The sequence below is a fragment of the Tyto alba genome, unplaced genomic scaffold (assembly GCF_018691265.1).
Source record: "Tyto alba isolate M040663 unplaced genomic scaffold, T.alba_DEE_v4.0 Super-Scaffold_6, whole genome shotgun sequence".
Taxonomy (NCBI): Eukaryota; Metazoa; Chordata; class Aves; order Strigiformes; family Tytonidae; genus Tyto; species Tyto alba.
The window spans coordinates 12,501-36,890 of NW_024881327.1; the positions used below are offsets into that span (position 1 = coordinate 12,501).

At 44.5% G+C, this 24,390-nt stretch overlaps 1 protein-coding gene across 1 annotated transcript; it reads right to left on the reverse strand.

Moving 5' to 3' along the window:
• Positions 1-1,362: 1,362 nt before the first annotated feature.
• On the reverse strand, positions 1,363-23,710 carry LOC116964682 (poly(A) polymerase gamma-like). The gene is made up of 10 exons (XM_042807584.1): positions 23,211-23,710; positions 15,884-15,956; positions 15,040-15,125; positions 14,900-14,978; positions 14,120-14,220; positions 13,953-14,054; positions 12,670-12,731; positions 3,229-3,339; positions 2,492-2,581; positions 1,363-1,559 (listed from the first exon to the last, which is right to left on the reverse strand). Exons 1-10 carry the CDS (start codon positions 23,708-23,710, stop codon positions 1,363-1,365), a joined length of 1,401 nt encoding a protein of 466 aa, XP_042663518.1.
• Between the last annotated feature and the right edge of the window lie 680 nt (positions 23,711-24,390).

The following is a 24,390-nucleotide window of genomic DNA, read 5'->3' on the forward strand; positions in this document are numbered from 1 at the left end:
ATTGCGAAATATTATGAATATGTAATCATTTGCTCTATAAATCTAAGGTAACGGTGCCACATGGTAGCACATATTTGGAGGAGTGATCCCCTGTGTGCCCAGCGCTGGATAAACATACCTACTTTACAATCTATCAGATTGTGGAGTCTGTTTTCCGCACGTCAGTAAAGTGAAAGTCACTGCATTTTGATTATCTTAAATAGGGCTTCAATAGTCCCTTGAGTGTCCCTGTGTCTGGTGGAAGTGCCATGTAGAATTGTACCTGCAGAGGAGTGCCAGACATCATGGAGCTGCTCACTGCAGAGCATTCCTGCCCAGCTGCTTCATTGTTTATTTCTTTTGGCACACCGGGGCCTTTTTGCTTGGACACCTGATGTCTTGTGGGTTGTTCTGTGTAGTGTTCTGGTCCCGTGGGCATGGCCAGCCCGAGTGGGAGCTGCTTTCCTTGCTGCGCCGCTGCTTTGGCAGCCCCGGGGCAGGGGGGGGACAAATGCTCCAGCTCCCCAGCTGGAGGCTGGCAAGTTCCTGGGGTGAGGTAGGGACCCCAATGTGTCCTTCAGGAGTGGGAAACATGGTGTAGTGTTTTCTGGGGATATTGTCATGGGTTTGGTTTTTTTTTTTTTTCTTTTTATTGGATCTCTGGGGTTCATGTGACCTTTAATATCCAGTCAGTGGGCTATAAGCACACATTTAAAGTTAAGCATGTGTTAACCGCTACCCTGAGGTGTAGTTGGAATCCACTTGTGAGCTCCTGTTCCCACCACCCTGGAGAAAACAACTCTCTTTTATTTGGTGATGAAGGCAACTCAGGGAGTTGCACTGATGTGCAGCACCTTTTTGAACCTCAGGTCTAAAGTGGCACCAGTGCTACTGCATAATGTGTCCTTCCCCAGGCTTCTGGAAAACAGAAAAGTTATGTCAAACCAACCCCACAAACACATCCAGCACCTTCTTTTTCTGACCTGGAATGTCGGGACATGACCCTGCTGGGCCATCTCTGACACTCTGCATGGGAGACAAGGTGCTACCTTTACATTCCAGGATAAGGACTTTTTTTTTTTTTTTTTAAGCAACTTCAGTGACATTCGTAGACTGGCTCTGTTAAGTTGGTTCACTGCACAGTTGGTCCAGTGGGGGAAAACAGTAAGCTCTGCTATTGCCTTTAGCATTTTCTCGTTACTGTTTAGCCCATTTAAGTTATCTTATGACCTGGCAAGCAGAAGCAATCACTTAATTTTCAGCCTTGCTCTAATATTCACATAAATCAATATTGAAAGTCTTTCTGAGATTTGGATCAGGTGGTTTTATAATCTGCTTCTTGGCCACTGTTAACTTCCTACAATTTTATTTTTTCTGTTTATCTCAAGTGTTGAAACTCTGACAGGGGCCGATGAGTTGCCCTCCTTCAGTTTGCACCTCCCCTTTGGGGAATGCAGTTAATGTTCTCCTCTTGGATTTGCCTTTCTTGGTACTTGGATAGAGTTGACATGTTCTTGCTACTAGCACTGCCCAGGAAACACCACCAAGAAATCCCAGCATGTTGGAGTAAATACTGTGCCCTAGAATGGGTACGTGTCATTAGCCTGTAGTCCTTCAATACCCAAGGACCTTCCTTCAAATTTACAGCACCAACTTCACAATCTGTAGAATACTCAGTACACTTCAGCCTCCAAGTCAGTTATTTTTGCAATTAAATGAGGCCAAAATTATTGGTCCTTTAATAGCAATGAGAAGAACCATGACCATACCACTTCCCAAAATACTGCTACTCTGAAATTTGCCTACACTGCTACAGCTACTGCTTCACTCCAACTTCCCTTACGAAAAATTCTAGTGTTCTTCTAGCACTTGCTCTAGCCAAATTCACAAACAATATTTTCTTATTCCTTACGTATCAAGCTTTTATACTTAACATGGCTTTTATACCATCTCTAGTCAGGTTCCTGATAAGCAGTGCAGCACCTCGTCTTGTAGGCACTCCCCTCTTCACCCCACTCTACCCCCATTAAAAAACACACCGAATCTACCCCATGGAGAAGAACCATGACCATACCACTTCCCAAAATACTGCTACTCTGAAATTTGCCTACACTGCTATAGCTACTGCTTCACTCCAACTTCCCTTACGAAAAATTCTAGTGTTCTTCTAGCACTTGCTCTAGCCAAATTCACAAACAATATTTTCTTATTCCTTACGTATCAAGCTTTTATACTTAACTTGGCTTTTATACCATCTCTAGTCAGGTTCCTGATAAGCAATGCAGCACCTCGTCTTGTAGGCACTCCCCTCTTCACCCCACTCTATCCCCATTAAAAAACACACCGAATCTACCCCATGGACAGACCGTGAATCTAAACTAAAGAACAGGTTCTAGCTTAAAAGCCGTCATTTAAACAGCTATCCAAAGGTAAAATACTTCTAATGGTCTTATTTTTTCAGCATGAGGTGCCTCTGAAAAGTTTACAGTTCATGAACAATCCCTTTACTCACATTTTGCCCACAGTTTAACTGCATGGATTGTGAGCTGGAAGTTCTCCTCATTTGGCTCTAGATGCAGTGTTTCATCAGTAGCTCTGTAGCCTCTAAGAAAAAAATTGATAGCAACAGGTACAGGTGAGTTTTATGCTATCCTGGATCAATAGCTCACAGTTCATCGTTCAAAACTCTGAAAACAAGTTTGGATTACTTGCTTTGTACTGCCTTAAAAATTACAGATTACACGCAACATTCAGTATCACTCCAGGTAACTGGTGCCCTCAGCAGCTTTTTCATAGTTTGCAGACTACAATTTTTAATAAAGCCTTTCTAGAGGATTCTGAAAGCTAAGTTTCTTTCAACAGCTGGGTACAATTAAACCAGTCAGTGTTAAACAGTGAGCAAGTTAGGCTTCAGGTAATTTAAATACCTTTTTTTTTTTTTTTTTTTTTTTTTTTTTATGAACTACTACACATTCTTCTCTATCAAATGCTCTACCTATTCATCTGAAGCAGTTTCTATGGCGAACTGGAACAAGGCACACAGCCTGATCAAAGAAACATGAGGTACAGGTCTATATAAACACACAACTCCTTGAAACATAAATTTAAGACCACTTGCCACCTCCTCAGATCTCAAGTATACAGGAGATCAGTTTCAGCAACTTGCACAGAAACGGATGGGTTGTTCAATGTACATTCTATACCAAGTTCAGTAACACTTTCTTTTTAAAGATGTGCAAATATGCTTACCATTCAAGCTCCACATAAAACTCATATCCAGGCTTTTCAGACGTGAGTTATCTCTGAGATTAAGATTATCAGAAACAGTTTGCACAGATGGTCCGGCAAACATAAGATCCATTTTAAGAGGGAAAAAAGTGCCAATTGTGAGTTAGAATTCTGCACCGTTTGCAAACAGCACATCAGTGGGGGAAAAGCTAGTCAAGTCTACAAAGAGTGGTTAACATTTGTATTTAGAACTATGTGACTACAGATACATGTTCTGAGAGATTTACTTCCCAGAAAACTCAAGAGAATTGCTAGAAATTCCATATTTTATTTACAAAACCATCACTGTATCCCCCCTTTTTAAGCTAGGGAAAGGAAGGGATTTTTAAGTTGAAAAGATTACTCTAAATGTCTAATTTCCATTAAACAGGAACATAAATCATAGAATTAAGATGCAAGTTCAGTCACCTCAACTACTCTTCAGCAAAGGAGAGAGCATTTTCTTTCTGCAGTAAGCCCTTTTGATCCTGAGGCATCTGGTCTATAGTATAGTCTGAGGCAAGAAAATTATTCTGTGAATGTCTGTACCAGAGAGAGGCCACAAGAAGGTCACTGAAGGTCTTCACAGTAGTGATGCCAAGCAATAACTTGCTTAAGTACTACAGCATGCAGGTCTTCACTCACAGTGTAAGGTGCATCCAAGATACAAGGATTCCTGCAGCTGACAAACCTGGGCAGGTGTCAAATGGGGACTTTCACTTTTCATCTTCCAGATTGTTTGTCTCACGACCACTTCATTTTTGATTTGCAACAAAACATTTTGCCGGGCTGGGCGAGCCGAGGACCCAGCCAAGGAGGAAGAACGTAGCCAACTCAGTATGAGTGATAAAGTGTGCTTCAGTTTATTGATTTTCATTACAGCCTTTTATAATCTTTCTATTAATTATGCCTACTAGTCACTAGCTGATTGGCTTAAGCTCTAAGGGTCGTATTCTCACGGTCCACCTACTTGCAGTTAGCTTACAGCACAAGCTTCTCATAACACTAAGTTTCTCATGCTACTATTTCTAATTCCTCTTGACTTGTTTTCGATACACAACAGTACCGTAACACAATGTTTCTCAGACCACCGTTATCATAACACTGGGTTTCTCAGACCACTATTCCTAATTCCCCTTAGCCTGTTTTCGACACACCACGGTACACAGGGCTGAAGCGTCCTTGACATTCCTCAGGTATCAGCAGCTGCGAGCAGCTGCAGGCAAACCCTAGTGAGGCTCAGCATCAGCAGCTAGAGCAGGCTCTGATCATACAATTGCTCGGTGGGCTCAGGACCCTTGTCTCTGAGCCATTCTCCAACAATTCCCCCTTTTTCTTTTTGTATGAGCAGAGCCTGCGCCAACGTTCATTCAAAGATTTTCTTAATACATGACAAGGCACAACTTAAGCATGCAAGCTCACAATCTACTGGCTAAAGGCACTTATCACGCACCCGGAAGTGCTGTGATAGGTCTGCATCGTTAGTACGCGTGAACAAACTAAATCTACTGTGCAGTTAGTGTATCCAGGCATTCGAACAGGGCGTGAACAAACTAAATCTACTTTGTGGTTAGTGCATCCAGGCATTCAAAACAGGAAGGAAGCACTAGATTGACTTCCTCCTTGTTTCCCAACCATCACGGGATAGGGAATGTTCATCTTAAGACCTTAGTCAGTACTTTTCTACTTACTCTTGTTCTCTTTTTCTAATTAAGGTCTACTCATGCTAACTTAAAAGAGACTTTCGTTGCAAAGAGGATCTCTAGATCCATGTCCCTTCTCCTTTAACCATTCCCCAACAATTCCCCCTTTTTCTTTTTGTGCTAATAAAACATGTTTACCAATGCTATTGTCAATTATCTTCAAGCAGAGTCGTTGAATGCAGGAAAAAAAGCAGAGTACAATGCCAAGCAATATTATTATAAAAAGAAATCCTACCAAAAGCGGTTTAATAAATCCTAAGAGCCAAGATGGGAATCCTAAGGACTTCCACCATTCTGCAAAAGGATCATTATCTACTTTTAATTTGTTAAGGTTGTCTCGCAAGTGCTCAAGCTGTTTGTGTATACTATTGCTGTGATCAGAAAGGTTAAAGCAACACATACCATCAAATTCATCACACCCATGTCCTTGTGCTAAAAGCAGGAAATCAATCGCAGCACGATTTTGTAGAACAGCATGGCGAATACTATCAATATCGGTTGTTAATTCTGACAGAATGGTTGAGGTCAAATTAGACTGCTTAGCTGTCCAACATGCCAATTTCTTTAGATTGGCTGCATTCCATGCGGCCATGACTCCGGGTGTAAGGAATGATGCGAAAAAAGCCTCTGTTCTAGAGGGAAGCCGGACATTATCATCACATTTCTCATTTAAAATACTTCTTTTTTGCCTTGTTCGGTTGAACTTTCCAATCATCTGCGCTTTACTTGGTGCAAAGATGGTTAATTGACCTATATAACATGGCCCTCCCACTGGTCTCCAGGGGATTCCTGGCCAGGCGCGATCCCCGCAAATCAAAAAGAAACCTGGCGGCAGGCTTTTTTCCCCTGTGACATTTACCGGCCATACCCCTCCACCTGTTGCAGTCAGATTCCACCAGTTCATTTTTGCTGTAACATTCATGAACTGCTGCCATAGAGGTGCTTTGTTTGATATGTTAAAGTAATGTCCAGCATCCCCAAAAGAGACTGCACCTGTCCCCTTCTCTGCTTCATATGCGGGACGCATGCTAGAACAGTTGGTTATATGAGTAACGTTTGCAATGCTAGCTGGTCCCATAGAAACCATTAGATCTAACTCTTGAATCGGAGCAATAGCGGAAGCATTCAGAGCAATGATTAAACATTGAAGCCGGCAAGATTCAAATGCAAATGGCAAGTTAGTTATACATTCCCCACTACTTCTCTTTTCTCCAAAAACATCAGAACAGTTACATTTTCTCCACCGAGTAACATTATAATACCCATCAAGCTTATCTACAGTTTCATTTACAGACAACGGTATCCCGACAAGGCAAGTTTTGAATGGATCCACAGCGGATGCAAGGCTCAAACAGAAATCGGTGTGGCCGGTTTGATTTGCCCAGGTGAGCCATATGTTGGTGTTTTTCATCAATAGGTGAGGATTAGCACAGCAGGTCGTCACGAGTCCGTAAAGAAGCAGAATCACTCCCCAAGGGCTGCGCGTGTCCATTTCGCTGGTATCCATTTTGGTCCTGCAGGGGTAAGTACACACATATACCCTTTACCGATGTACTGTACCTGTGCGGGCCCCAACCATTGCCCTGATTCTGGATCTCGATACATGACCCTCATTTGTATTGGCTTCTTTGCTCCTATACCTGCATGTATTCTTGCGGGAGGTTCCTCAGTGGACCCAAAAAGACATAGGTAATTTAATACAAACAGTGTTTTTGCTACCCTCTCCACTGCATCCGTAATGTCCTCAAACTTCTTGAGATAGTCTTTTACAGTCTGATTCATTCTTTCTACTACTGCTTGTCCTGTTGGGGAATGCGGGATACCGGTAACATGTTGGATTCCCCACAATTGGCAGAATTTCCGCATCTTTTCACTGCGGTAGGCTGGCCCATTGTCAGTTTTGATTTGTTGCGGCACCCCCATTACAGCAAAACAGCTTGTCAAATGATGGGTTACATGGCCTGTCCTTTCCTCCGTTTGTGGAGTGGCCTAAACAAAATGACTATGGGTATCTATTGTAACATGCAGATATTTCAACCTACCCAGGGCAGGAACATATGTAACATCCATCTGCCATATTTCATTTGAACTTAAACCTCTGGGATTTACCCCGGCACCCAGTCCTGGCCCATGATGGCTGCATTGAGGGCATGCTCTCACTATACCTTTCGCTTCCTCTGCAGTCAGGTTAAATTGCGTTCTCAGCCCTCGAGCATTTTGATGAAAATTACTATGAGACTCCCTTGCCTTTACAAAGTCACTGACTGGGGCCGACATCATTACCAATGCATCCGCTTTTTGGTTTCCTTCTCCCAAACCAGAATTCCACATATGGCTTCTGATGTGAATGATTGCATAAGGGTGTTGCCTCATCTGCAATAAGGACCTTAGCTGTCTAAATAGCTGTCCTAGCCTAAGATTCTTGGTATCTTTAATCTGGGCATCTTCTATGTGTTGGACTACTCCTGCCACATACAGGGAATCAGTCACTACATTAATCCGTTCCTCGTTCCAAGTACCGAAAGCCCATACGACCGCAGATAATTCCAGCGTTTGTAACGAGTCACCTGGAACTGCCTCTAACAAATGGTGGTGCCATTCGTCATTGGCAGTCCATGTGATTGCAGCTCGCCTTGATTTCTTGCCTGCGTCAGTAAAAACTGTTTGGGCTTCTTTTAAGGGTACTTCACTGTACAGAGGCCTCCGGATCCATTCATTGTGACTTATCCACTGTATTATTGGTGCTTTGAGCGGCAGTACAGAGAGATTGACATCCGTAGAAAGCAAACATTCACATAGTTCTTGGCTATTCATAAGGTACCAGTCTATTGTGTTTTTCTGCATAGGGACATATATCTGACTTAGCTCTTGCCCTGTGACCTGCCAAACCCTTTTTCGACCTTTTCGTATTAATTCTGTTAACGTGTCTATTCTGGGTTGTATTGATTTCTTTGGCTGAATTTTGGGAAAGATCCACTCTAGCATTTTGAGGTCCTTATCCTCCCCCTTTTTCTTTTTACATTGAGTCAATGCTCCCAACAAATGTTCCCCTGTAAGAAATATAGAAAGATCAATGGGGAGGTCGGGATCCCGTCGATCACAGTAGCGGGAGATGACCTGGTCCGCTATGATCCGAATCATTTCTTGCTGCTCTGCTGTAGGATAGACGGGCAATGCTGGATCTGTCCCTTGTAGTAATGGTTGCAGCACCTTAAGCTGTTCGTTGGTTATTCGCATCACTGGTCGGAGCCATTGAATGTCCCCCATCAACCTCTGAGCATCATTCAACGTTTTGATTTTCGTTGTTATCTGTGGCTTTTGCGGATGAACTGCAGAATCTGTTATCTTCCATCCCAGGTACGACCAGGGACTGCACTCTTGTACCTTTTCCGGGGCTATAACAAGTCCAGCGCTCTGTAATTGATTGTGCAGCTGTTGAACCTGTTGATTTGTAAAGTCCTGCTCTTGTGCCAAGAGAATGTCATCCATATAGTGATAAATGAACATCTGTTGCCACGCAGTTCGCAAGGGGCGTAGAGCGCTGTCCACAAACAGTTGGCACAACGTTGGACTATTTTTCATTCCTTGCGGTAGCACCACCCATTCAAAGCTTTGTGCTGGTGCCTCTTTGTTTATGGCAGGCAGAGTGAAAGCAAATCTCTGTGTATCTTGATGATGTAGTTTTATAGTGAAAAAGCAGTCCTTTAAGTCAATTATTAGAAGTTTCCAATGTTCAGGTAGCATTGATGGGTTGGGTAGGCCCGGCTTCAATGCTCCCATTGGTTGCATTTGTGCATTCACGGCCCTTAAGTCATGCAATAGTCTATGTTTACCAGACTTCTTTTTTATTACAAAAACAGGAGTATTCCACGGACTCGTGGACAATTTCAAGTGTCCTTGGTCGAGCTGTTCCTGTACTAACTGATGGGCAACTGTAAGGCTCTCCAATTTCAACGGCCACTGCTCGATCCACACCGGATCATTAGATGTCCATTGAAGTGGAATCGGGAAAGCCCATCCTGCAGTGACCTTTCCTAAAAAGGTTTGTGTGTTGTAAGTACAACCCCAAGCTGATCCAACACATCACGACCAATGAGACCATTCACTCCTGAAGGCAGATGCATAATGGTAACATGGATAGATGCCCTCTTTCCATCTATGGTCATCCAAATACGATCGATACTGCACTGCACTGCAGAATGACCTCCCACTCCCTCAACTCCTTTGTCCATAGGTTCGACCGGCCAAGCAGTAGGCCATACTCCTTCATCCACAATTGTCAGATCGGCTCCTGTATCTAATAACATGATCAACATTAGAAAATGTCCTCTTGCTTCAAGCTGTACAGTTGCTATTGGCCTGCGATTCATTGACATTGTCAGCATTACAGCTGGTCCTGTGGAACCAAAACCTCGGTCGTCTCTGGCCCTAGACGTAGTCAGAGTTATACCACAGGTCAGTTGGTTCAATGGTACCAGCTGAGCAATCTTACTTCCTTCCGGTATATGTAAAGGTGGAAACGATGTTTGCAGGATAAGTTGAACAATTCCTGTGAAATCAGCATCGATAAGTCCTGGTATAATGTTCAGTCCCTTTATACTGCTGGAGGATCTTCCTATTAGTAATGCTCCATGTGGTTGTCCATTTATAATCAGTGGTCCCCTTATCCTGGTAGGGACCTTCTGTGGCTTTTGGTCGAACAAGGTAATACTTATTGCTGTTGCCACATCCAATCCGAGGCTGCCGGCAGTTGCTGGCTGGAGGGCGTTGTCACCTGAGTCGGGTGTTCCGCGACGGCTGGAGCTGCTACTTTTGTCAGAGCGCGGCGGCTGGACGCGCTCACTCTCCCGTTTCCCGATTTGTAGCAAACCTCAGTGTTATGGTTGCTGGACTTGCAGGTCTCACACCAGACTCGTGTCACAATACAGTTGCGGCGTAAGTGCCCCTCTCGGCCACATCGGTAACACTTGCCACTCCTCCTGCCGTCACCGGTCCTAGCCCGTGCATGAGTCTACAGCGCCAGTTCGAAGAGGCGCCAAAGCAGCAAAAACTTGCCGTTGCGCTTGTTGTTGCACTGCAAAGGCTTGCTGCTGGGCCTGAAGGATATTGCTCCCTAACTTATTCATTGCCTCTACCAACATAGCCTGCGGTCCTACAGGGACTCGACTCATCCTTTCCAGCATTAACTCAATCGTGGCATCTGCGGGCAGTGTCACTAGAATTCCCTGCGTAACACTGTTGGAATTCTGGATTGCACATTGTCTTAACAAGGCGGGCCTCATCCAAGACTGTACATCTGACTGTTCTATGGCCGCCGTAATGCGATCTATAAAACTTGCAAACGGCTCCTCCCTTCCTTGTTTTATACTCATATAAGAAGGAGATGGCTGTGACGTTTTTACATGCTCTATGGCTTCCCTAGCAGTTCGCATAGCCTCTATGCATCGTTCGGGGCCCAATTGCAGCTGTGCTTGTACTTCCACAAAAGGGCCAGATCCCATTAATTGCTCTACCGTGACTCCCTGCAAGGGGTCATTTGGATTCCTTGGCTGCTGAGCTGATGCTTCACAAAACCGTTGCCAATGCGCCTGCCACAACAATAGCTGCGACTGAGTCATAATCATTCGCATAATGATCTTAATATCCTCAGGGCATAGAACTGTACTACCCCAGATGTAATTTAAAAACTGCTTTGCGGGTTCCCCATGCAATCCCGATTCCGATACTGTCTGTCTTAACTGCGACAGCAATTTCCAACTGATAGGATTATACTGCCCCTGCAAATCGCCATGTTCATCTCTGTTAAACATGACCGGAAACGCAAAAGGGGAAAAGTCCCCCGCATCCGCGGCATCTTTCATAACCTTTTTCCAATTCACCATCGTAACCCGCCTACCACCACCACTCTTACTATGCTCCTTTCCGACACCCTCCGACATCGTCTGCTCCTTCATTCTTTCCGCTTCTACCTGTTCGCTGGTCCCCTGTGCCCCTTTCGCGATATTCTCAGTAACATGTACGGACTGCCAACACGGAGGCACCGGCACTCTGCTCGTACTAAATAATAAATCACTCTCCGGTTTCGGCACAGCAGGTCCGCTTGAAAAACTAGACACTCCCGCGTCTGATGGCGGGGCAGATGGCTCAGAATGTCCTAATTTTTGAGACACCACAGCAGCCAAGTTTTTCTCAACCCTATGGCGCTTAATATTATTGATTACCTCCCGCCACGGTTTCATTAATTTCTTAGCAAGTTTGTCATCATCTATCACCATATCCCACAGTATATCTCTGTACCTCCTCCACTCCTCTTCATCAAACAACAGATCAGAGTCTTTAAAGCACCCCTTTGCTTTCCCTGTTGCCACTAGACCAGATAGCTGTTTAATGCAACTATTATCTGTCCCACGCTTTTCTAAAAAGCTCTGTAATAAATCTAGGGCTACTTCAAAATCCATGTACCTTAATACCTGTTATAATATCCTTGCAGCCCTCAGCTTGTAGCCCTTGCAGTGGTGAACTTCAATCGGTTCAGGCTGGAGACGACACACCACAGGACGCGATGTTCTGGTTGCTCTTTTTGCCCGCCGGTCACTGCCCCCGGCGCACTGCTCCTTGTCCTTCAGCCAGGTCCTTCAACGAGGGTTCCTTTCGTCTCGAGGATCCCTTTATTGTTGCCTCAGCGAGGGTCCCTTTTTCTCGAGAGACCCTTTATTCCCGGTTGACCCTTTTTCTCGAGGGTCCCTGTTCAGGCGCCAATTGCCGGGCTGGGCGAGCCGAGGACCCAGCCAAGGAGGAAGAACGTAGCCGACTCAGTATGAGTGATAAAGTGTGCTTCAGTTTATTGATTTTCATTACAGCCTTTTATAATCTTTCTACTAATTATGCCTACTAGTCACTAGCTGATTGGCTTAAGCTCTAAGGGTCGTATTCTCACGGTCCACCTACTTGCAGTTAGCTTACAGCACAAGCTTCTCATAACACTAAGTTTCTCATGCTACTATTTCTAATTCCTCTTGACTTGTTTTCGATACACAACAGTACCGTAACACAATGTTTCTCAGACCACCGTTATCATAACACTGGGTTTCTCAGACCACTATTCCTAATTCCCCTTAGCCTGTTTTCGACACACCACGGTACACAGGGCTGAAGCGTCCTTGACATTCCTCAGGTATCAGCAGCTGCGAGCAGCTGCAGGCAAACCCTAGTGAGGCCCAGCATCAGCAGCTAGAGCAGGCTCTGATCATACAATTGCTCGGTGGGCTCAGGACCCTGAGCCATTCTCCAACAACATTTAGTCTGCTCACATGATTCATATGGTGAACTACACTATACCCATCCCTCTGCAGAAAGCTGGTTTGTCAGAGCTCAGAAGGGTTGGCAAGGACACTGCCTCTACTCCCAGGCTGCAAAACCTTTGTGACATAACTGCTGTTCCAGTGGGCTACCTTGGCCTGCAGCACAGGCTTAGAAAGAGGTGTCCCTGATGTTCCCATGCCCACCAGGCTTCCTAGGGGCTTATTTTCCTATCGGCTCCCATTTTATTGCAGTGTCTTCTCCTGGGATAGGTTGTGGTCAGGCTGTTTAATTACAGTTTCCTAAATACACTGTAAGGTACCAATAACCTTGTAAAATAGCAAAGTCACAAGTCCCTGGAAAAGTTATCCAACTCTAAAGCAAGAAAAAAACTTTTGACTTAACAAAAGCAAAATTCTTACCTCAATACCATCAAACTCAAACTTGACAACTGTTACACACGTATCCTCAACTGCCTGTAAAGGAGAGGATCACTGTGTAAGAAAATAGTTCCTGCTACTTTAATCTTTTTCCTAAACTATGATAAAATATGGAATTTACACTGCTAAACTATTCAGGATAAAGACTGAGTTGCTTCCGAACCAAAAAAATCGGTAGTAAGCTGCAAGCACTATAGCACTAATACTGGCTTTAAAAAGTTATTTAGACAAGAGATTCAGAGGCTGATCATATATTGTAAGGAACAAACAGCGCACAGTGAGCCACGAGGATCAGTGGCTGTAAGGTACTTACCCTGGCAGAGAGGAAGAAAAGTAAGAGATTTCTGTAGCTATCTTACTGCTGGTTAACATCCAGAGAAATCTAAAAAATTCTGTCCACATTTCACAGCGTGCACTAGTCTTCTCTATTTTTATTTTCTACTGTGCCCGAGATGCTGTCAGCTACCTTATTGCACAGTTTTCAGTTTTGTAGACCACTTTTTAGAACTGTGCCACAGCCCTCTGAGAGACTGTTTTCAGGTGACAGTCATCTAAACAAAGGCTCAGTAGCTGTGCGCATTAAGTTTTTCAAAATGTCTGCATGAGGAAGACCAGGCTGACAAATACTTCCCAGGAGCTCAGTTTTACCTGAGACGTACGCAATACATGCAGCTGAGGGTGATTTTACAAAGCAGTTCTGTATGTTCCCAGCACAGCCCCTGTGAACTTTCTGGACAGCTAACAGTGTGCATCCCGTCCGCAAAGGCTCAGGCTGAGGATCCAGAGAGGAACATGGCCAGAGGAGGATGAACGAGAGCTCCTAAAGTCTATCCAGAGGAACACTACGTCAAAGGGACTGACAGGAGTGTTTCCACATCACCGCCAACTTCCTGAGTTTTCAGGCTGCCCCCTCCTCCCCCGGCGTGCATGTCCAGGCCCCTTACTGCACCTGAGATGAAAGCAGGGCTCCCAGGGACAGCCTTGCTTTTTGATACAGCTGACTCATTCTCAAACCAAGGGCAGGGAAGAAGTGTACCACAAAGATTCTTACGTGGTGTACTGCCACTGGAGAAAGGAACCAAAAGCTTGACTTCAACATTTCCATGCTGCATAAGGCAGCATTTTAGAAGGCACTCAGAAACAATCTATTTTAAAATTTTGGCTTGTAAGACGTCCACTACCAATATGAGTCTTTAACATGAACATTTTTACTGTAGAAGTTGCATGATTATCAGGGAAAGAGCTTAGTCGCTCTTCAGATTTTTTTTTTTTTTCCTCCTGATGTTTTAGTTTTTCAAAGAACAACTGAAAAAAATCTGATCTTTCTACATGTCTAGGAGCAACACAAACAGAAACTATGTCAGCACTGGCAAAGAGATTCCATTTCTTCTGTTATTGTTGGAAGTCACTTTCAAACATCAGAACTATGACCAGACAATGAAAGTTCTACCTTTAGTGTGTACTCCAAGACTGTAAGAACCAAATATAAGTATTTTGCCACCAACATTTGCTGCTACTGAAGGGGGAAGATTCTGTGGGTAGAAGAAAAAGTGTTTACTTTAGAACAGAAGATACACATTGACCTATGTACAGGTTTTGGTAGCATACAGTTTTTTTAGAAAGACTACAACAGCCTCCATAAAAAGTGTCTTCTCACTCCCATACCGAGTTGTTAGTCTAATAGATTGTTACTATTTTTCTTAAATGATTGCTTGCAACTCAAAAAAAAAAAAAAAAAAACAAACCACCAAACAAACAAAATAGATAATGTAGCAGTCCTTTCATTAATTTACACATATTAAGGACAATTGTTAGTCTTCCCTGCAGCAGATGCACATAAAGGAACACAATCTCTGCAAAAGGCAAGTCTAGTGTCATAATTTCAAACCACACTGGGTGCTGCAGGGTGTTTGGGGTGAGATTAGTGCCCATTTCCCATCTAGCTCACCCCACAATACGTTGTTTCAGCTTTGTTAGCTGCTACAAATCAACCCACAGAGCCACTTCACACATTTATTCAGTGCCCCAAAGACTTAAAGATCGTGAACTGTAGTATCTTTTATACCTCATCTCAGTGTCAGTTGCTACAGCTCTACTCAATACTTAAGGAGAAAGTTAAAAGTTGAACTTTAGCATAAATCCTAGTAGTGTGGCCTTTAAAAGAAATAAAAAGGTACCAGCTGTTTTGATAAGAAGATAAAAAACCCTCACCTTGCTCTCACTAAATTCTGAAATCCATTCTTTGACCAAGTAATTTAGTTTACCAAGAACCACCAGCTTGTAAAGGAAACTCATGTTAAGTTTTCCCTGAAAAATCCAAGAGGTTAATATATTTTACAGTCTTGTTACACTGGTGATTCAGTTCTTCCTCCTCTTCAAATATCCAAAATGGCTTCCTTGGTTCAACTAGCTTCTGATTATGGATGCAATCTATATCCTTAGTGGTCGCAATCGCGAAAGAACTAATCTACACACAGCAGATAAGCAGGCACTTCTTTATTCCAGCGCTGGGGAACACGGGGGATAACTCCGCCAAAGACGTGTTCAGCGACAGGTACAAAGCACAACATATTTATACACTTTTTCAGCAGAGTCGTAGTTACATAAGATCAATAAATTCATAACGTTTAAGTTGACCTTAATAATGATTGGCTTTTAGGTACCTCACCTTCCCTATATTCCTATTCTACAGAAATCATTGGTCTTCCTCACTAATTGATTTAAATAGAATGGGGGGAGGGCAAGGATTAGCATATTGATGTTATTTCTTGGAAATTATTATCATATGCAAATGTCTCTAATGCATGCGTGGTTATACTGGATGGGGGTCTCTGGTGGTCGTTGATAGTCTTCAACACTGTGTCGGCTGATTGAACTCCATCCTTGCGCATGCTCACTCCATCTTTGGTTAATGCTCACCTCTCCCTTGGCCGATCTTTCCAACCAAACCAGTTTTCCTCAGGTGCCTATTGTTTCAAGTCAAGATCCATAACCAGTACCCATTGCGTTAATTCAGAGTCCATGACAATTCTTATAATGTTCAAGGCACACAGCATACTAGTTGCTTAATCCTAAGGGCCTTCGTGTACTTTATATTCTCATAGCTACTGTAGCTTCATGTTAAATCAAAATCGTACTTTTAAACTAAAATCAAAATAATATTCTAGGATTCAAATTGTTTTATTAAGTGACTGCAACATTAGAAGCCAAGATAATGGGAGAAGTAATTCCATAGTCCCTTTGAGGCTGGTTCTGCAGCATAGAAATACTGTGGGAGAAAATAAAATACTGAAGACTTCACAAAAGAAAAAAAAAAAAAAAAAAAAAAAACAACCAAAAAAAAACCTCACTGGAAAACACCCTTCAGCTTACAGGTTTCCAAATCCACTTCTACTCTTTTACCTAGCATTAATATAAAAGAGAAAAAAAAAAAAAATCCTGCTTATGATTTTTAGATAACTTGACCTAACTTAGAAATCCAACTACTTTTTAAAAAAACATTTGTGGATATAAGAAAAGAATCAAGTTGCTACCATCTTAATACAACTTATTTGCATTGCTCTAGACAGTCAGAGCTGATCACTGGTGTGGGAAATAATAGAAGAATTTTGCTTTCTCTTAAAATAATTAAGCAATTACTTCTTAGGCTAAAGCTATTATTAGTACAATGATCCAAATTTTAAGAAAAGTAAAAGACTTTACTACTGGGAAAAGAAAAGGGGGGAATTGATTAGAGGAAACACCAACCCAACAGCCCCCCCTCCTTGGGATGCTCACCAAATGATCCATATCAAAGGGTGGTAACTCCTTTGCAATGGAATGAGAAAGAACAGAATGGGCCATCTCTGGTATCCCTTGTCCTTGAGATAAAAGAGGAACTGAAACCACTGAGCCATAAAAGACAAAGGAGCTGCAAATTGGCCCAGGCTTGAAGGACAAGGTGTACATGACCACAGGACTGAAGAAAGAAGAAGATAAGATTGTAGAAGAAGCCAGGAGGCGTGCCGAAGGTGTTGAAACCAGCAGCTGTGTGGATAAAAGGGGGTTTGAAACTTAAACAATTTGGTGAGCCTGGATGGAGCTGGGACTCCTAGGCCAACCCAGCACTGCATTTGCTCTCTTACCTTAATAAAGATTCATTAATCCATATTTGGATGTGATTTGCCTTCATCTACCTATAACACCAGGAAATTAAAAGGTTTGAAATCCACTAAGGGTGACACTACATACAGCAGACGTTTTGGACACATTTCTGTTTCATATCAGTTTTGATGTAGGACATTCCCGTTATCTTCCTGCAAGCATTAAACAAGAAAATTGAACACTGGCTTCTTTTAGTTAAGTGTATTTATGCATGTCCTAAATCTGAAGAAAAGACATCACTGCTGCTCGGTTTCTCCTTCCTTGCCTCCGTGGACAGTAGCTAAGCCAAGAAACGCAAAATCTTTTCACCTATGAAAAGAAAAACTCTGCACTGCTCAAACACCATTTAGTTTTCATCAGTTTTCAAATCATTACTTAATTAAAGGCACAAATGGGGAAGTTTGGGACTACTGAATTGCTGAAGTTCATCTCTGCAAGCCCACTGCCATCATCACAGTGACCAAAAGCTGCTCAAACAAAAATCCACTAGCCCAATTTCTGCAACTGGAGTTTGAAGAAAAGCAAAATACCAAGAAACCTGGATGAAGCTGCAGGTCTGCTGGATGGAATTGGTGCCGAAGGAGGAGCCGCCCCATGCACTGGGAAACAGCCCCGACCCCCCCGAGCTGGGATTTTCAGTGCCAACTCCCAGCGCTGCGCAGGCCCCCGCTGCCTCTTGCCCCAAGAACAAGGCCCCAGCCGAGCATCTCGGGGCTGCCCCCCCAGCCGTCCCTCGGGGCGGCCAAATCAGCTCCTCGAGGGGCTTCGGCCAGGACCCCCGGGCTGGGGCCTGGGGCGGGCAGGGAAAGGGGCGGGACCCCCCCTGGCTTGCAGCCCCCCCTGGCTCGGGGCTCCCTCATCCCTTGCCAGTGGCTCCCAGCCCCACTTGCCAGACCCCCAGCACCCATCGCCCCACTCCCCAACCCCAGGGCCACCTGAAGCCCCCCTCCTGCCCCACTCCTCGGCCCCCCGAAGGGCTCCGAGCCTTTCCCCAACCCCACTCCCCGGCATCCCGGGGACCCACCCCCAGCTCCCGGGCCCCCTGGGAGGCAGCAGCCCCCAAAGACCCCCTCCCCAGATGCTCACAGCCTCCCCCACACCCACTCCCACTCCCAGGCTTCGCAGCTCCTCCCATCCCCCTCCCGCTGCTCCGCCGCCAGGGGGTGGGCCCTGCCGCATGCCTCGGCTCCTCCCCCTCCGCAGCCAATCAGCGCACGGCTCACCCGGCCGCCTGCGCGGGGCACGCCGGGAGTTGTAGTCCCAGCCCTTGTGTGCGCATGCGCACGGCGCCTTGTGCCCTGGGAGCGACCGTGCAGGCTCCTCATAGGATGGGGGTGCTTGTGCCAGGCCCCGCTGTGCTGCTCTACCCAGCACCGAGTGATTGTTCTGGGCAGCTGCCGCAGGTCTGGCAGAAGAGCAGCTGGTGTCTGATACTGCCAGGGTAACCAGTGCCCATGCAGCTTCTGGGGTCTGCAGGACCCCCCTGCAATGGGAACTGGCATGCAAGGACCCCAGTGCAATGGGGACTGGTGTGCAGGGAGCCCCCGTGCAATGGGTGCAGATGTGCAAGGACCCCTGTGCAACGTGGACAGGAGCTGTGACAGAACAAGTTGCATTCGGTGTGTTTCCCTTGAGACCTGTGAACTAAGATTATTAGAAAATAGGTATTTGTGGAATAGAATCATTAAGATCAATGTAAGATGTTTTAACCATTTAACCATTGTGCTACAGAACAAATCCTGATCTTTTGAGGAATAGTTAGAATAACTGTAGGATGAGGAACTCATAAATAATCTTACTTGAGACTGTTCAGCCTTGTAGTAACAGGTGCAAAGAAACATAAAGTTAAGGAAGCTGCAAATTAGCACCAAAACCAGACCAAACCAGCCTTGGAGGACAGGATGTATGTGACCACAGGACTGAGTTTGAGCAGAAGTAAGATGGACACAGTGAAGAAGACTACGAGCCTTCATCTAAAGACCCCCAACAACCACCTGAAGCCTCCAACAGACATGCGCAAGAGATATTTACATATGCTAATGAGTTCCCAGAAAAGTTATTAATATTATAAAAATATTATTAAAATACAATGAATATGTATGATAAAGGTGGTATAAATGCTTATTGATTTTGTTTTCAGACACACACATTAGGAGGAGCTATCCCCTCTGTGTACAGCGCTGTAATAAAGAATGCCTGCGTTCTACAACTCCCAAATTGAGTCTTGGAAAGTGAATGAATTACCACTTTCCAGTAACAGATTTTGGCAACCATGAAGGGACACTGTCTGGCTGCTGGAACCTCTGAGTCCGTGTAAGGGACTGTGTTGGACTTTGTTTGTCTCAACATTTCTGCTGCACCACTACCACTTCCTGGCTTCAGTGTCCTGTTGCCACGAAGGGAAGGCGACAAATAGTCCCCGACAAAACCACAACATCTGCCCGAAGCTAAAACAACAACATCCCTGGCAGTGACTGCCGAGCTGCACCTGCGCACGAGCTGCATGGAGGAGGTGAGGAAGATGTGCACCCTCGCCCGCAAGACCACCATGAACACCTGGGCATGCGCGCATGGAAGACCACAGGGCGACAATGAGCTCTGTGGAAATGGGCGGACTTTTCTGAGAAACCGTGGGGACTGAGTCAATAAAAGGACTGTGTCAAAGTGGGGCTTGGGGCCTCCGGGGGGAGCGGAGACTTGGGCAGAGCTTGGAGCTTGGAACACCATCACCAGCACCGAGACCAAGCCAGCAGAACATCGCTGGAGTCGTGGTGTCGGTACTTAGTCTTGTGGTATCTCTAGGGCTTTCTAGCTTAGGGATTCTGACTTTCTCTTCCTTTTTCTCCCTGTCCTATCGCTAGTATCAGTTGCTTGTTTAATAAAGTTCACAAGGTTGTATGGCATCTGACCTCGTTTGTGTCTTAATCTCGCTCTTGGGATCATTTAAGAACCCTCCCTGATTCAGCGGATCCTTGAAGGGACAGACGACGACCTCTGGTAAGGATAAAGCATTCTTTTATTCTTCTATTCTGGGACCGGTCATTCTGAAGCTGCTCCTAAGTCTCAGTTCATAAGAACCTGTGGGGTGCCATACATTTGCACGTATGATATGTGTTGATCATTCGGTCATTACCATGACCTGTTGGTGCATCTGTATGATTCTGTATCTGATTCTGATTTTACGTTACATCCATATATCTGATTTACGTGTATCTGAAAATTTCTGATTCTACCTCGTACTCCTTACCCAGCTGCACTTAGCCTCCTGCTTTGTCAAGAAGAGTTAGAAATCAAGGGGGGATTGGAATCTCTGAACTTTGTCTTGATTTCCTTAAAGTAGACTTTTGCTACCCATGGTTATAATTGCTATTGCTATTTTTTTTTTTTTTTTGTATTTGACTTAGTAATTGTTAGATTTGTGTAGTGTTCGTTCCCTATCCCCTGTCTATGTGTCGTGTGAATGCTAAGTCTAAATTACGAGTAAACAGAGCGTAATTCTGAAGAGTCCTTTGGGCTGAATTTTAGCCCACCGGGAAGATATTGGGGAACCACCTGGCGGAATTTTGGACTGTAAGAAGTTAATTAAATGTTGCAGTCAGTGGTGGCCTCTATATAAGCTGAGGATGGAGAGAAGTGGTCCCTAATGGAACTTTAAAATATGATACCTGGTTGCAACTCCTGTTATTTCTGCACCGAAAAGGAAAGTGGGATAAGGTGCTTTACGCAGATATGTTTTTCACTCAGCACCCTAAATGGCAGAAGGAATATGGAATTAATTTAGCACTCCAGGACCCTATAATTCTGTTAGAAAAAGAGAATAATAAGTGAGATTGAAAATTAAAAAGATGTTGTTTGTCATGTGGAATTGGGCAGAGGAGTTTAAAGATCAGTTTGCGAAATGAGAGATTAGAGGATTATTGGCCTCAACCACCTCCACCGGAAGAAGGCACTGCTATTGAAGAATCAGAGGTGAGAAAAAGGGAAGAAGCACGTACTGAATTCTCTCCCATTACCACTAGAACTCAAAGTATGATGGGACCTGTTATACAGGCTCCACTAAGATAGGCAACGGGAGTGAGGGGACCAGCTAGGATTACAGTGCCCTTCACCTTTGCAGATCTCCAAACTGATCTTTCACAGACAATAGCAGGTTCAGTATTGTGACTGCATTTTTTCAGAAGCTGATTTATTATCAGTTTTCAACAGAAAGGGTACCAGGGTGCTTAGAATGAAAGAAATCAAGAGCACCAAAAGGAAACACAATGAAATTTCTACAGACGCTTCACCAACCCCCTCCATTCTCATGTGCAGCATTTGAGCAGTGTTATCTCTTTGAGGAGATACTGTCCTGCCTTTGAGAACTAATCCTGAACACACGCTAGCTTAACAACAAGGGTAGAATGTCCACCACTCTCACCCTTTGTTTTCCCTGTCCTATAGACAGCTAGGAGTCAGTGTCAACACAGAGAAAACTTTGCAAAGATCCTCATACGACTGTGAAAACACACTTGTCCTTTTTTCCACTGCAACCAGGAATAAAGTCCAGTTACTTCAGTATTTTCATTTATCATCTCATCTTAGTGAAACCAAACAGAAACACCTGAATTACAGTTCAGTCCCATCCAAAAGTACACATCAGGTAGGTGTCACTATACTACTGAGTAAAATTCAGCTTAAGAGGTTTCAGCCGTGTGCTAAAAACTCCTATTAGAATTAGTTTGGATAAAAAAAAATTCAGTCATGCCTACCAACCGAATATTTGTCTATATAGGAGTAATGTTTTTTTGGCTGGGTAGGGGAGAGGCTAAAGACTGGGAAAAAAATCCTGAAAACGTTCATGCTTTCAATGTCTGAAATAATGTTCAGTTCAGAATAGAACTAAGTTTGCTTAAGCACTTTCAACCTTTAAGACTAAACATTTGATTCAACACAAAACAATATATCTATTCCTAATGGTACTCTAATGGAAAAATGCCTCAGCTTGGCATACGACTGATTTTTTTTTAACAGTCTAGCCATCAGTGTCTACTACACCTACAATTCTACTTCACACTTAGCAAAACCTAAGCACAGTGGAATCAGGCAGAGCCCCACACCACAGGCGTATGCTGAGCATAAGTGTTCCAACAGCAGCAGTTTATTTCTCCCAGCCGTGTAACTTTAACAGCCTTTCCGTGGGGATGCTGGCAATCACTGACTGCCACTCACCCCTCAGTTGGCTCACAACATTTGCAAATGCATTTCAGTTTTAGCAGATAATAAAACCTAAATTCACTATCATTTCCCATCCTCTTTTAGTGCTCTCCTCAAAAACTAACCCCCTAATGCAGAAATTATTAGCATAATAAAACTGCCTTTCTGTGAGAACACAGCTACATTCGATTTGAAGCATGTGGACTCCTGCACCCAATGAATTTCCAAAATCCAGCAGGAAAGATTTCTGATTGGTTTCTCTGCAAAATGCAGACATTAAAAGTAAATTCTGGGTGTGGATTCATCACCTTTCCAGCCCTCTCCCCACCGCACACACTTCCAGCAGCTTATTTGCTGTTTTTCATGCAGATCTGGCAGCATCTCCTGGGGGGGGGGAACACGGGGGCACCTCTCCCGTTTTGGAGGGGAGAACACGGGGGCACCTCTCCCATTTGGGGGGGGTGAGGGAGACGACGACGACACGAGGGCACCTCTCCCGTTGGGCGCCTCGCCCCCCCGCCCCGCCGGGCTCCAGCAGCCTCTCTCCCTGCGCCGAGGCTGTGCCCGCCTCCGATCCAGCCCCAGCCCCTCCTCCGCCTCTTCTTCCTCCCTCCCCGCCCGGCCCCGCAGCCCACACTGACCCCTGCCCGGCGGGGGTGCGCGGCGGCGGCGGGGCCGGCAGCGGCACCGGGACCCCGCCAGCGACGGGGGGCGCCGGCAATGCCGGCGGGGCGTCTCCTTCGAGGAGCCGCTGCCGCTTCTGTTGCAGTTACCTTAATAAAACAGTTTGAATCCTCGAATATTATTTTGAATTTAGTTTAAAAAAATGATTTTGATTTAAAATGGAGTTATAGCAGCTGTGACAATATAAGGCATGTTGAGGCCCTTAGGAACAGATAACTAGTATGGTGTTTGCTTTAATCACTATAGGAATCGTTATGGACTCTGAATCAAAACAATGGGTAGTGATTATGGATCTTGAGATAAAATGACTATGTAACCATGACTCTGCTGAAAAAGTGTATAAATACGTGGTGTTTTGTATCTGTCGATGAACACGTCTTTGGCGGAGTTATCCCCCGTGTTCCCCAGCACTGGAATAAAGAAGTGCCTGCTTATCTGCTGTGTGTAGGTAAGTTCTATTCGCGATTGCGACTGCTAACAGTTTTGGCGACCCAGATGGGACCTTGCGAGTGAGACTGGACGGGATCGAGCACTGATCGAACTCCAGCTGGCACCGAGGAATTCTCGGGGAGAGCCATCATTCTCGACCCATAAAGCTCCTCGCAACGTCCCCTGGAAAGGTAAGGCACTTCTTTCTGAATCTGTGGAAAGCCTGCCTGTCAGACGGAGTGAAAGTTCCGCGTGGTTGGGGCTAGGGAATTCCTGAGCAGGGGAAGCCTCGGCGCTGCCCGTAAGGCGAATACGAAAGTTTCGCGGGGTTGGCATCAGTGTCAGTGGTGAAAAGGAATTAAAGGAGCGGGGCCCGCGGGACTCCTTGAGAATAGGACTCTCTTGGGCGCTCCCAGGAACTTTCCTGGAGGGACTCCTTATCTCAATTGAGTCACTGCGAGGAATAAGGTGAGGATTATTAGAAGAGGGTCTGGGCTGTTCATAAATCGTGAGACGGGGGATCTTGCGTGGAACAGCGTATACCGGGGTTGCTAGCACCTCACTGGTATACATCTGGTCAGGAACACTTCGGTGTTCACATCGGTACTTTCTGGTCTTGATACGGGAAAATGTATTTTTCGTATTCTGTAATTTGTTTCTGTGCTTCTGTATCTTGTAACTTTGTAACTCTGGTAACACGGGAAACAATGAAACAATGTTGAAATATTGTTGAGTTTTTATGTGTGAATGAGTGACTGAGATGTGCAATTACGCACGAAGAGAGTGTGGAGCTTTGATCCGTGGTTCTGTTACCCTGCGAGGGGTACAGCCGGAGATAAGCGAAGCAAAAGGAAAAAAAAAAAAAAAAAAAAAAAAAAAAAGGAAAAAAAAAAAAAAACAACAACAAAAATAACAACTAAAGAAGGTATACGGTCGGTTTGCTATGGCATTTAAATTTTCAAACCTGTTTGAAGAAAGGAGAGGGAGTAAGATTTCTATACCAAGAAACACTCCCTTAGGTTGCCTTTTAGCTCACTGGAAAGAGGTGCATGATGAATTAAGCAAAAGTCAACTTACTGAATTTTGTAATCATGAATGGCCATTGTATAAATTAGAAGATGAAGAAATGTGGCCCCTGAATGGGACCTTAAGTTATGATACTATTTTGCAATTAATGTTATTTTGTAAAAGGGAAGAAAAATGGGATGAGGTTCTGTATGTAGATCTGTTCTTTTATCTGCAAGAAAAAAAAC

Excerpts from the sequence above, each read along its gene's own strand:
- LOC116964682 (XM_042807584.1), bottom strand. The coding sequence starts at position 23,710 with ATGTATACCAGTGAGGTGCTAGCAACCCCGGTATACGCTGTTCCACGC. Across the intron at positions 15,126-15,883 it reads TTATCTTGGCTTCTAATGTT|GATATAGATTGCATCCATAA; the intron begins GCAGTCACTTAA and ends GCGACCACTAAG. Across the intron at positions 2,582-3,228 it reads TTTTATGTGGAGCTTGAATG|GCTACAGAGCTACTGATGAA; the intron begins GTAAGCATATTT and ends TTTTTCTTAGAG.